General features: G+C 65.8%; 1 protein-coding gene across 1 annotated transcript in view; it reads right to left on the reverse strand.

Moving 5' to 3' along the window:
- LMNA (lamin A/C) overlaps window positions 1-13,355 on the reverse strand; it is a 16,378-nt gene continuing 3,023 nt past the window's right edge. The window contains exons 2-12 of the mRNA XM_004778539.3: window positions 5,476-5,632; window positions 4,297-4,422; window positions 3,894-4,064; window positions 3,649-3,774; window positions 2,799-3,019; window positions 2,483-2,708; window positions 2,103-2,210; window positions 1,883-2,002; window positions 1,427-1,516; window positions 447-716; window positions 1-171 (exon numbers count right to left, since the gene is read on the reverse strand). Of these exons, the coding sequence (XP_004778596.1) occupies window positions 145-171; window positions 447-716; window positions 1,427-1,516; window positions 1,883-2,002; window positions 2,103-2,210; window positions 2,483-2,708; window positions 2,799-3,019; window positions 3,649-3,774; window positions 3,894-4,064; window positions 4,297-4,422; window positions 5,476-5,632 (1,642 nt within the window). The 3' untranslated portion in view covers window positions 1-144. The remainder of the gene's footprint in view (window positions 172-446; window positions 717-1,426; window positions 1,517-1,882; window positions 2,003-2,102; window positions 2,211-2,482; window positions 2,709-2,798; window positions 3,020-3,648; window positions 3,775-3,893; window positions 4,065-4,296; window positions 4,423-5,475; window positions 5,633-13,355) is intronic.

Below are 13,355 nucleotides of genomic sequence, written 5' to 3' on the forward strand. Positions count from 1 at the left end.
AAAAAAAAAAAAATAGAAGAAGAAAACCAAAGGGGTACTTTTCTTTGGCTTCAAGCCCCGTCCCACGAGGTGCAGGGCGGGGGTGGGCGAGAGTGGGGCAGAAGCGGGAGGCCTCCACCACCACCCGGCCTGGCAGGTCCCAGATTACATGATGCTGCAGTTCTGGGGGCCCTGAGAGAGAGAGGGGAGAGGGGAGCGGTGTGAGCGCCAGCCTGTGCCCCCCCCTCCCCGCCCCCCGCCCCGCCCCCGCCCTCCAGTCTGGGGCTCAGACGGGAGGGGCAGGGTGCAGGAGCCCACCGGCAGGGACCTTGGGCTGGGGGAGGAGGCTCCCACTCCCCCGGGCTGCGGAAGAGAAGGCCTCTCCCCCGCCCACAGGGCCCCCTTGACCTAACCCTCAAGGACCCGCGGCCCCTGCTGGCAGGTGTGCAGGCCAAGCGGGGACTCACCTGGGTGCGGCGGCTGGAGTTGCCCAGGAGGTAGGAGCGGGTGACCAGATTGTCCCCGAAGCTGCCACCCCCACTGCCCCCCACACTGCGGTAGCTGCGGGTGACCGTGACACTGGAGGCCGAGGAGCCGGACGAGATGGATCCGCCCACCGCGGCGCCCGCGCTGCCGGCAGAGGCCTTGTCGGCAGGCTGCCCGCACGTCCCGCACAGCACGGTGCGCGAGCGCAGGTTGTACTCAGCCGGGTCCCCCGAGCTGCTGCAGTGCGAGCCCTGAGGAGGAAGACAAGGCTCAGGGGGGACGCGGCGAGCCCCCGACTGTGCGCTCGGGCCCAGCCCCCGCTCTGCGCTCCGGTGCGCACCGCCACCAGGCAGAAAGGTGGGCTCTGGGTTTGGGGGCCCCAGTGGAGGGCCCCTGCTGGGAGGAGGGGAAGCCGTGGGGGGCAGAGGGTCAGGAAGACTTGGGGACCGGCACCTGGAGCTGCGCCTGGACCCTGTGCCGGCCACTCGAAGCTTACGAGGGAGAGGAGAGCGAGCGAGCTCGTGGGGCAGCAGCCATGCAAAGACAACGGGGCTGGGGACTGGGGAGAGAAGGAGAGAACTTCTTGCAGGAAGGAGAAACGGGGGGGGGGGGCGCATGCAACAGGAAGGGGAAGAGAAAGGAAATGCCAGCCACAGGCGTGGGGGGAGAGAGGCAGGGCCAGGCGCCCCGCATCTGTCCTCCTGGCCCCTTCCTGGGAGACACATCCAGACCCTGTCCGCTGCTCCCGCGGGAACACCCCACGGCGGCGATGTTCCCGCTCCTTCCCAGCCGAGGGCACCCAGACACCTGGGCTCCCTGTTCAAGGTACAGGGAGGAGAGAAGAAGAGCCAGGGCAGCGTGTGAAGTTCCAAAACATTCTTTAATGAGACAATTTTTGGCAAGGAGAGGCCTGGAGGGAGGCCCCGGCGTGGGCTCGGCCTCAGCGGCGGCTGCCACTCACATGGTGGTGATGGAGGAGGTCCTCTCCGTCCTCGTCCTCATCGTCCTCGACCACAGTCACTGAGCGCACCAGCTTGCGCATGGCCACCTCCTGCCAGGGACGGGGCACCAGACACCAGGGGTCAGGGGTCAGAGCCGGGGAGGGGCACGGGCATTCTCACTCCCAGTGACCCCCCTGCAGTCTGCCCTCCGTGGCGCTGGAGCGGAGGGACTTTCCTTCTCCAGAGGGACCTGGCAGGCTCGGTGGGGGACTGTGTGAGTGTCAGAGGAGTGCGCTCCTGCCTTTATCCATCCCTGCCTTAGGCCGCTGGAGGAGGCCCCCCCGGGTCTGCCCGCTGGACAGAGTCTGGGGCCCGGGGCTGACCGGGAGGGAGCTAGGCCCCCCGGGGCTGGGTGCTGCTGGCTCCAGCTCTGGGGGAGGCTGGTCCAGCCGGAGGCCGGCCCGCAACATACTCACTTCCCCAGTGGAGTTGATGAGGGCCGTGCGCAGGCTGTTCCCGCAGCCCCAAGTGTTCTGCGCCTTCCATACCAGGTCAGTAGGGGGGCTATGGGTGGCCCCGGCGCCTGCAGCCCAGATCTGGGGAGGCAGGGTTAGAGAAGGGGATTCAGTCCAGCGTGCCCAGCCTCAGACCAGCCCCTCCCCACCCAAGGTCGCCCCAGGGGACCCTGCCACTCACCGTCACCACCTGCCCAGCCTTCAGGGTGAACTTCGGCGGGAAGCGGTAGGTCAGCAAGGGGTCGTCTCCATTCTGGCGCTTGATCTGCCAATTGCCCATGGACTGGTCCTGCCGGGAAGGAAGGGAAGGGGAAGGTGGGGGAGGCGTGCTCGGGCTCCCCGGCCCATCTTGCTCCCGCGCCTGGGCTGGGCCCCACCAGGGAGAAGAGCGAGGTACCGGGCATGCTGAGGTTGAGCCGCTCGCCCAGGGTCCCGCAGCCAGTGGAGGGACACCTGGCCCTGGTCTGGCTCTGGGAGGGGCAGCCCGCGGTCCCAGGGCCATCCCCTCCTGCAGCAGCTCCTCCCTCCCGGAGCGCAGCCCGAGCCGGCCTGCAGGCCCACCTCGCTGGACTTGTTGCGCAGCCGCACGAACTTGCCGTCCTCGTCCACCTCCTCCACGGCCACGCGGCCGCTGGTGCGCGCGTGCTGGGAGAAGCTGCTGCTGCGGCTCTCGGACGACTCCAGCTTGCGCTTCTTGGTGACACTGCCGGTCCCCTGCGTCTGGGAGGAGTGGGAGGAGGCGCGGCCTCGGCTGCGCTGTGAGGTGGGGCTGGGGGACAGACGCAGCCTGGCAAGGGGACACAGAGAGGCCTTGTCAGCGCCGGCAGTGGGCCACCCCCCCGCCCCCATGGCCCACCCTGGGCTCCTCCCGACCCACCTCTCCTCCTCGCCCTCTAGGAGCTTGCGGTAGGCGTGGATCTCCATGTCCAGGGCCAGCTTGATGTCCAGCAGCTCCTGGTACTCGTCCAGCTGCTGCTGCATCCTCGCCCGCATCTCCGCCATCTCCCGCTCCTTCTCGGCCAGCAGCCGCCGGCTGGTGTCGCGCTCACGGGCCAGCGCGTCCTCCAGGTCCCGCAGCTTCGCCTCCTTGGCCGCCAGCTGGGCGAGCAAGCCGGGGTCAGGGGAGCTCCCAGGGTGTGGGAGGAGGACAAGCGGTGCCCCCCACCCTGGACCCTATCCTGGCTCTCCGGCCCCCCACCAGGGCCTGCTGGGGGCTCTCACGTGGCCTGGCTGGCTTCCCCAAAACCTTCCCTGTATTGAACTGAAATCTCTCGTTCTGGGGCTGGAACCTGCTTCCTCCGGCCACAAACGCACAGCCGGCCGCAGCACTGAGCCTCGCGGAGGGTAAGAGGTGCCTCCATTTTCAAAAGGGAAAACCAAGGGGCACCTGGGTGGCTCAGTGGGTTAAGCGGCTGCCTTCAGCTCGGGTCATGATCCTGGAGTCCGGGATCGAGTCCCGCATCGGGCTCCCTGCTCTGCGGGGATCTGCTTCTCCCGCTCATCTTCCCCCTTCTCACGCTCTCTCTCTCTCTCTCAAATAAATAAAATCTTTTAAAAAAAAAAAAAAAGGTAAAACCAAGGCTCTGTGGAGTGCAGGTCACACAGGCCAGACCAGGTCACGGACTCTGAATCCCAGGCTCCCCAGTCAGGCTGGGACCCCAGGGCATACTGTGTCGTCCCCCGCCCCCCCGCAGAACGCTCCGTCCCCGGGAGGGCGGCGGGGGCACCTGCTTCTGCAGCTGGCTCAGCTGGGCGGACAGGCTGTCGATGCGGATGCGGGACTGCTGCAGCTCCTCGTGCGCGGCGCCCACCAGGTTGCTGTTCCTCTCCGCCGACTGCCTGGCGTTGTCCAGCTTCAGGGGGAGAGCACAGGGTCAGGGCACTGCCGGTGGCGGTGGTGGTGGCACCGTCCAGGCCGGGCGGAGGCTGAGGGAGCCGGGGCGGGGGGTGTGGGGGTGGCCGGGGGCAGCACCTTGGCGGAGTAGGTCTTCTCCAGCTCCTTCTTGTACTGCTCCACCTGGTCCTCGTGCTGGGCCCGCAGCTCCTGCAGCGCGTCCGCCAGTCGGCTCTCGAACTCCCGCTGCTTCCCGTTGTCGATCTCCACCAGCCGCGTCTCGTGGCGGCGCTTGGTCTCACGCAGCTCCTGGGGGCGACCCGAGATGGGACCCGGTCCTTGGAGGCTGAGGCCCGGGTGGCCAAGCCCCCTGCCCAATCCTACGCCTGAGCGGAGGCCCTGTCACCCTCCTTCCCCCTGGGGTCTGGGTGCTGGACGTCCCCCACCCCGCAACGAGCACAAGGCAGGCAGGCGGGTGAGGCCCGCACCCGGCACCCAGCGCAGCCCCAGCGCCGCGGCCGTACCCACGGAGCCCGCCCACCTCGCTGTAGATGTTCTTCTGGAAGTCCAGCTCCTCCTTCAGGGTCTGCAGCCGGTTTTCAGCGTCCACACGCCGCAGCATCTCGTCCTGCAGCTGCTTCTTGGCCTCGCCCAGCGCCGCCTCGAGCTGGGAGAAAGGGGGCAGAGGTCAGGGAGACGGGCCGTGGAACATCAGAGCCGCAAGGAAGCCGAGGGTCTGTCCGGCACACCCCTTCACGTGTGCAGACACAGGTCCGGGGGACGGAGAGCCTCCGCGGTCACCGAGGTCACAGTGTCCCGTCACCCACAGAACCCGCTCCGGACAGGTACTCGCATCCCTCCCCGGCACAGCTCAGGACGTGCTCTGAAGGGGGGGGGTGTCCAAAGTACAGAGGAGCACGGGGCAAGAAACCAAAGTGTGCCAGGGGGCTGGGGGGCACTGCCTTGGCCAGGGTGCGGAAGAGAGCCTGTGCAAAGGCCCGGGGGTGGGAAGGCCCCTGAGTGGTGCAGGGAGCGGCTGGAGGTGGGAGGCCGGGAGGGCAATGACCCAGCCCGGGCTTGGCAGTCAGCCTGCTGGACTCTCGCGTCTGTCCGGCACACTGCTGTGGCAGGGCCCGGGAGGGGACAGGGCCCACAACGGCAGCTGGGCAACTGACGCTGGTTGTGCCCGTGCTCTGATCGGAGGAGGCTGAGCCAGCCAGCTTCCTGGATTCCGTCCCTAGCCTGGGTTGGGAGATGGGAGGCAGCACGGATGGTGGGGGGTTTCGAAAGTCAGTACAATCATACCCGTGCCTGCATCCCATCGGTGATGAACCCCCACTACCAGCCCAGGCTCTGATGTCCAGAGGGAGCACGGCTCTCTGATGGCACAGCCAAACCAGGAGGGATGGGGGCCAGGCACGAGTCCTTACAAAGTTACGTGGATGCGGCTGGGGGCTCTTTCATTTATGAACATAAGCTCTACAGACGATGTGGGGCTCCACCCTGCGGCCCCGAGATCTGGACTCGCAAGCTCTAGCCCCTGAGCTGGCCGGGCTCCCGGCGACGGGCGGTCTGGCATCACCGCTGCAGGATACCCGCCGGCAGAGGCGGCTGCGATATGGCGGGCAAGGGGGGGCCGGGGGCCGGCAGGGGGAGTAGAGTGGCCTGATCTTGGCCATGGGGGAGGCAGGGTCACAGCGGCCCCGGAGGCTGGCCTCACCTTGGCCACCTGGCCCCGCAGGTCATGGAGCTCTCCCTCCAGCGTGCGCTTCTCGCTGAGCGCGGTGCTCAGGGCGGCCTCCTTGGAGTTAAGCAGAGCCTCCAGGTCCTTGAGCCGGGCCTGGGCGGCCATCAGGTCGCCCTCCTTCTTGGTGTTGCTAAGGAAGCAAGGAAGAGTGGGCTTAGGAGGAGAAGTCCGTGCCCCAAGGAGAACCTGGCTCCAGCGGGGAGCCACAAGTCACCTCCCAGAGGCCTGCCCGGCCGGCCCGCCTGTCCCGGGAAGTGCCAGGAGAGGGCATCCTTGCTCTTGGTCTGTTGGCATAGGCCTGCCCCTGGGGCTGGACTCCCACTTTCCCCAAGGTCCCCCAAACCCCTTCCTGCTTCTCCACCCTTCCCATGACTCAGTGCTCAGGAACGTGCCTGGGGCCAAGGGCAAAAGCAATCCCAGGAGATGAATGCCTTTCCCTCTCTCTCCTCCCATTCCTTCCCAAAGAGACAGGGCCACCTTTGTCTCCTGCCCCTTCCCACACAAGGCCTTAACCTTTTTTTTTTTTTTTTTAAGATTTTATTTATTTATTTGACAGACAGAGATCACAAGTAGGCAGAGAGGGAGGCAGAGAGAGAGGGGGAAGCTGACTCCCTGCTGAGCAGAGAGCCCGATGTGGGGCTCGATCCCAGGACCCTGCGACCGACCCTGACCTGAGCTGAAGGCAGAGGCTTCAACCCACTGAGCCCCCCAGGCGCCCCGAGCCCTTAACCTTCTCCCTGACTCCACCCACTCTCCACCGGGCCAGGCCTCCTTCCCTGCAGGGGCTCAGACAGCCAGGCTTCCAGCCCTGGGGTCCGTGCTTCCCGACGGCACCTCGGGCCCCAAAGGGATGGGCCACCTCTCCTAGCCCCTTTCACACATCAGGGATGGTCTGTTTAAAACTCAGGCAGGAGGGCGCCTGGGTGGCTCAGTTGGTTAAACGACTGCCTTCGGCTCAGGTCATGATCCCGGAGTCTCAGGATCGAGTCCCGCATCGGGCTCCCAGCTCCATGGGGAGTCTGCTTCTCTCTCTGACCTTCTCCCCGCTCGTGCTCTCTCTCACTGTCTGTCTCTCTCTCTCAAACAAATAAATAAAATCTTAAAAAAAAAAAACAAAAAACAAACCAAACCTCAGGCAGGAGGACAGCAAAGCCTGGTACTGACCCCTCCCCTTCTCATACCCAGTCTGGGTCCCCTGATCCGGGCCAAGCACAGGGGTTCCAGCTGCCGCCTGCCCTCCGGGCCTTATCAGAGCAGGAGAGAATGCTAAGCCTGGCCCTTGGGCCGCAACCCTCAGCATTTGGCTCCAGATGTGGCCCCTGGGTCTCCAGGTTTGAACCTCTCTACCCCTCCAGCTGGGCGAAGCTTTAGCCAAGTAACCAGATAAACGCGGCTCTCGCTCTCACCTCCCTCTCTTTCTGGGCCCCCAGTTACGTTTGCTAGATAGTGAATCAGAGACACAGAGGGGTCCAAACCTCTGGGAAACCCAAGAACTTTGCAATATGTGGTGAGAGAGAGCAGCAGCCCCGGGACTGGAGGGAAGGAGCCCAGGGCCTGGGCCCCGCTGCCCTCATGGAACTCCTCTGTCCTGAGCCTGAGCCAGAGACTAAAGGGAAAGTAAAACCAAACGTGGGCGGGGGTGGGGGACTTCTGTCCTGGAAGCAAGAAGAGTGGCCCTTCAACATTTTTCTCCTCGGCAAAAGCCGTTCGCTCTAAGAGACCCAGCCTTTCCCTGCGAGGCCGAGAGAGCCTTGACGAAACTGTGCAGGGCGCAGCCCAGACGGGGGTGAACTCCTGCCACCGCCCAGGACTTTCCAAACGGGGTCACTGGTCTCTAGCAGGGCCCTACCAGGAGGGGGACACGGTGACACCCAGCTGGGGTCAGGGGACGCAAAGACCTAGAGAGGGCGCCCCTGCAGGCGCGCTGGGCCCGGGGGCCGGCCACACCCCAGAACAAGCCCTCTGATGGGGCAGCGTCTGTCTCCCGCGCAGAGAGGCCCGTCCAGGCCTGGAGGATGTCTCCCCTCCTCCGACTCAGCCAGAAAAGCTAAAAATAAAGTCAAAACCCAGCTCAGGTTTTGGCTGCCATCCGGCCCAGCCCCTGGCTGGGAACATAGCCCCAACTTTCCATGACTTCAGAACTTCTCCGAAGCTGAGCCAGCGGCAGGGGGAGGAACCAAGAAGAAACCGCTGGTAAAGTGAAGCCGTGCGGCCCCAGACGGCAGCTCCTGGGCCCACTCCAGAGGCCCACAGAGGCCTCTACACCCGCGGCTGGTGGTGCTGCAGCTGCTCTGGGCCAAGAGGACTGGGAGGGGCTCGTGGGGGGCCGGCGCAGGCCCCTGCTCTCAGATGAGGACACTAGGCACAGAGGACCCAAGTGAAGGGCCTGTAGGCGGCAGTGGCCCAGGACCGGGGTCCCACTCAATCCTGCTGTAGGGGACCCCCGCCTTGGCTCCCAAGGCCTTCTGCGGGGATCCCGCCTGCCCGCCGTGGCGCAGGACCCGGGCTGAGGGGCCGGCTGCTGCCCTCTGCCAGCGCACGGTCTGCGGGGCTGCCCCCGCGACTCCCCGCGACGGCGGTGTGGGTAACAAGGCTCATCAGAGGAAGGCGAGGCAGCCAGCAGGCCTGGGCACCCGTCACACAGTGGCCACTGCTCTAAGGGTCCATGCTCGCTCCCTTGGTCTGCACAGCGGCCCACAAGCCGGCACCCTCCCCGTGTCACTGAGGACGCCGAAGCACGGAGGCTCACGTCCACGGGGCAGCTGCAGAGCTGCAGCAGAGCAGCCCCTAGGACAGCCTCGAAGCAGCCCCGTCCTGTCCTGGCGACCGCAGCCAGGAACCACCGGCAAAGAGGGAGGGAGGGCGCACTGGCGGTTTCCTCATGCGGGGTGGAGAGCCCCCATGTGTGGGACACTGTCAGCCACCCACAGCTCATGACTCAGCCCCCAGGCGCTGTGTGGCGGGGGAGCCACGTGCCCACTCCAGGAAGCGGCCGGGACAGTGCAAAGCCAGGCCCCTTGCCTGCCTAGACCCAGCAGGGACCCCCGAGCAGACCCTGGCCAGGTGGTCAGCCCCTCAGGTGCCAGGGCCACTGGGGCTGGTGGCGAGCGGTGGGTGGGGCGGCCCAGGCGCCGGGAAGGGCGGGAACAGGGCTGCAGGTGACTCATCCTGGGGGGACAATGCCGGGCAGGGGTCGGGAAATCCTCTAGCACCCACAGGGGAGACCCTGACTTTGCCCACGTCCTGCCCCAGCCCTCGCGTCCAGGTCCTTCGAGCACGGGAGTGGCTGCGTCCCAGTGGGCTTGTGAGGCCAGCAGGGCCGGTGGTCCTGCTGCCGCCTCGACCGGACAGAGACAGTGGGCTGGGGCGGGCAGCGTGCGGAGAGCTGGGGCCCGCAGCCGGGGGTCTGCAGGGGCCCGGGGTCTGCAGGGGCCCGGGGTCCGCAGGGGCCCGGGGTCCCGCAGGGCCAAGGCCTCAGGGTAGGGAAGCTCGGGGGCCGGGTGGGCCCCAGGCCAGGTGCTGGCCCGCCCACTGAGTCACCCTCCTCAGCTGGCTCTGATGCCAGATATGGAAGCCAGGCCGCCCAGGCCTGTTTGGGCCCCGTTGCTAGGGACAACTGCTAGGCTGGGCGGGGGAGGCCCCCATTTCCTCCCCCCGGGGCCTGAGGAGCAGGCAAGGGGCTCAGAGATCCCAGGCCACCCTCAGACTTAGGAGGGGGAGGGGAACGTGGCCACGGGGTCCCTGAGGAGCCGCCCAGCCCTGCAGGGGCTCCCTCCCCGGTCCCCTTGGGCCCCTCAGCTCACCGGCACACAGAGTTCCCCATGGCTGGGCAACCCCGGGACAGGAGGGAGGGGAGGGGCGGGCAGGGTCTCTGAGCCCCGCTGTGAAGGGCGCCCCCTGTGGCAGGGCAGGGCAGGGCAGGGCGGGGGTGTGGGCCAGAGGCAGCTCTTCCCTCCCCTCCAGGGACTCCAGACGGGGCCCAAGCCCGCTTCCTGCCAGCAAGGGTGTCTCCCCCCGCCACCCCCCCACTTTGTTCCGGCAGCTCCCCCTTCCCATCTGTCCTTCCTTCCCTCTGTCCCTCCAAGCCCACCCCGCAGGCTGCACGGCCTCTGCCCTGCCCTGGCGCTCTGGTCTATCCCCAACGCCACCGCCACATGCTCTGCGGCTGCTTTGACCCCGGCCGGACGCTCTGTCCACTTACATCCGGGGCTTTTCCCGTCTGTGCCTGGAACGCCCGCAGGCCGGGCCTCCTCCTGGGCTAACCCCTGTGTGGTCGCAGCTGGGGAAACCGACCCTGGCCCGAGAAGGCTTGCCCATGGGGTCACCTGAGGACACTCACAGCAGATGGGGACAGAGTCCCCAAAATGCCAGTGGGGCACCCCAAGGGGGCCTTGGGGGGCGCAGAGGGTGGCACTCGGGCCCCGGGTAGCAAGCCTGGGACAAGGGCTCCCCCGGCCTCCCCAGGAGAGTCATGGCGCCCAAACGGTGTGCGAAGCCACGGGCTTGGATGGTCCCCACCACTGGGCTGCGCGGCTGGGCTGTGGGTCGGCCGCCGCTTTCTAGTAAGGGCAGGTTGTGGGGAGACAGGACATGTGGGCCTCCAGGTACCAGTCCTCGCGGGCAGAGAGACCTTCAGGAGCATAACTGTGGGGGAGGGGTGTTCCCGGCCCTGCCAGGCCCCGGAGCCTTCTGAGCACCTCATAGCCAGAGAGCACAGGTGGGCCCCTGGGGTGGACCCACCCGGACCTCCCCACACAGGTGCGGGCATGGCTTTGCCTCCCCCGGGCCTCTCCTGGGTGTGACACCAGTGCTTCTGCCTGGTTCGAGGCCCTCAGATCCCTGTCCAGAGCCGCGGGGCTCCAACTGTCCCCCACCCTACACAAAGCCAGGTGGTGACTCCGGGTGGGGGGCAGGGGGAGGGACTGGCACTGACAGGAGGCCTGGGAGGCCTGTGGACATGTTCAGACGCAACTCCAGCAGAGGCGCTGGGCCTGGCGGGGGGCCAGGCCTGAGTCACAGCTGCTGGGTGTATCAACGTGGCATTGTACCGAGACAGGAGGCAGGAGGCGCCCGCAGCCAGAGGCTGGGCCCCGGGGTCCTGCACGATAGGCAGCTGGCTTCCTGACCAACGGCTCTCTCAAGGTCCCTGCCAACTCCCCTTTCCTTCTCCTTGGCCTATCTCTCTAGAAGTCCCTCCTGCCTGGTCACGGCAATGCACGGCTGAGGCCTGGGGCTAGACCAAAAGCAGGGGCGTGGGGAATGTCCAGGGGGGAGGGGTATTTAGGGGCTCCCCCACAAGAAGCTGACTCAGAAGTCCCTTCTTTAGGATGCATGAACCCTCCCCCTGGTGGCTTCTGCTTATTAACCCCATGACAGCAAGAGGGGGTGGGAACCACACCCCAAGATCAGGAAAGGAAGTGGGAGGACCTAGGAGTTCTGGTCCCACCGCATTCCAGCTCCAGGTGCCAGCTTGGAACCCCAGGAGAAGGGGGGCCCTGGAAATCCCCATCCCTGCCACCCCCCAGAAACCAGGCCCCTTGTTAGAAGGGTCCCCAGCTCCTCTGACCCGGCCCTAAAGGGACACCTGTTCCGTCCCCTCCCTCTGTCCCCCGTGCTAATCCCGCCCTCCTGCCTCTTGCTGCCGCTGGGCAAGAACATCCACGGCACCCCTCAAAAAAAGGCCACCCCCAGCCCTTCCTTCTCTGACCGAGCAAGTTCAGGGTCTCCTGTCCACCCTCACGCTGCCCTCTGCCGTGACTCAGCTCCTGCGTTGGGCCTGGGATCCAGCCAGAGTTAATCCTGGCTTCCTCTCCCACACGCGGACAGGGAGCACCCCGCCCTGCCCCCCTTCCCAAACTGTCCCCCTCCAAGTCCTCCTCACAGCCCCACCTCAGGTTAGGGGAGCTGGAGTGGGTGCGGGAAGGGAAGGGAATGGGTGGGCAGCCCAGGGTGAGCCGCGCGTCCGCGGGTAACAGCGCGGCCCCTCCCGGGAGTTCCTGCCAGCCCAGCACGGGCCGTGGCCCTCAGCCCGTCCTGTAGAACATGGCCCTTCCCACCGTCCTGGACGCGGACGCGGACGCGTGACCATGAAGTGTCCCTTCTTACCAGCAATAAAGACAAAGCCTAAACCGAGAGTGTAATGTCACCACTGTGAACTGCTCGCACAACCTCTGACAACAGAGAAGCGTGTCTGCGCTCTGCCTTCCGCAGCTCGTGGGAAGCATTTCTATTGAGAACACCATTGGCTGTTAATTATGTTCACATTAAGTATGTTTAATTTTAACATTTATAGCTTATAACATTTATGGCTTGGTGTTTTGGAGGGCTGTGTTCTCACGTCGTGGGTCCCTGTGCTACTTTGGAACCTGAGGATCTCTGGACACCTCCTGCTCTCACCCCTTTATTCCACAGCTGGGGAAATCCAGAGAGGGAAGGTGACTGGCTCAGGGTCACACAGCAGTGTGGCAGCGGGACCAAGCCTAGGGTAAAGGGCATGGAGGCCCAGGGCTGTTCCTGCGGCCTCGTGCTGGCTGTCATTTTGCTGGTGGCCGCCTCGTTAAAGGACAGGAGCCTCTCCAACCGCTCTCTGGACGCCGCCCGAGTCTCTTCCAGGACCCTGGGGCTCCAGGAGGCGGGACTGGGGGGGCACCGCCCTAGTGCTAGGCCTCTGAGCCAGACAGGGTAAGGGGCCGGGAGGGGAGGGCTGGGGGAGGGGCAGAGGCCCAGCTGGGAGGTGAAGGCCCTGCGGACCAGTTGTTCTCACAGCTGCCCCTGGCTTCAGCCCTGACATTGAACTACTGAATCCCGGGGGAGTACTGGGGGGGACGAGGGGCACTGCCCACACAAGGGCAAGTCTCAGAATGGAGACTGGGGGAGGGACCAGCCGGGCCTGTGGTCACAGGGAGGCACTCAGGAAGCCCGGTGGGAGGTGCGGTCTCTTTTGTCCCTTTTGGGTTCCTCACGCAGTGCTCAGTCCGTGAGTTCAGCTGCCCCTTCACTGCCTCAAAGCAGAATGTAGACTTCGGGGACGGGGGCGGGGGGCAGCGAGAGAGAACACCGGGGCTCCCTCAGGTGAGAACAGGGGCCCAGGTTTCCTCAAAGGCCTCCGTCCCTGTCCCCTTCGATCTCCGCCAGAGGGTACGGCGTCCTTCCTCCAAGTAGACACCTCCTGGGCCAAGTCCCAAGACAGGAATCGCCAGCCCTGCAGAGCTCTGTCTTAGGGTCCCCGGCCTGGCAGGGTCTTGGGTCTCTCCAGGTACAGGGCAGAGCAAAGGCTGGCTACCAGCAGACCCTGGCAGGACAGGACAGCATGGCGAGGTCGCTGGCCCTGCTGGTCTCAGAGTGCCACCTGCGGACGGGGGAAGTGAGCCTCCGCCCCACCACACCCGCCCTCCGGACCCTGCCCTGTCCTCTAAGCCAGAGAAGTCGGCTCCCGTGGCACAGGCCCTGAACTGGAACTCTGGAGGCCTATGCTCAAGTCCTGACCGGACACCCCTTTGCTCTGTGACCAGACAAGTCTCTGCCCCACTGAGTGCTGGGACCAGCCTGGGCCTCCGCTTCCCTGCCCGGCCTCCTGGGGACCGCACTGGAGCAGACAATACAGGAAGTTGTCAAACACCCAGCCTTGTCCTGGGGGAAGAGGAGCTTCTGCTTTGTGGGTCCAGGATCTCCCCACTTCTGACTCGGCCTTCCTCCACTTCCACGCAGGAAGGCGCAGACCTCAGCCCCGTGCTGCGGCCTGCAGCCCTGGACCTGGACTCCGCTCTGCACCCACCTGTGGCACCACGGCCCCCGCTGGGGCCCTGGCCCCAGACCTCCAGCAGGGGTCCCACGGAAAGCTCCCAGGATGCCTT

Source organism: Mustela putorius, unplaced genomic scaffold, assembly GCF_011764305.1.
Source record: "Mustela putorius furo isolate JIRA1106 unplaced genomic scaffold, ASM1176430v1.1 tig00000997_pilon_pilon_pilon, whole genome shotgun sequence".
Lineage (NCBI taxonomy): Eukaryota > Metazoa > Chordata > Mammalia > Carnivora > Mustelidae > Mustela > Mustela putorius.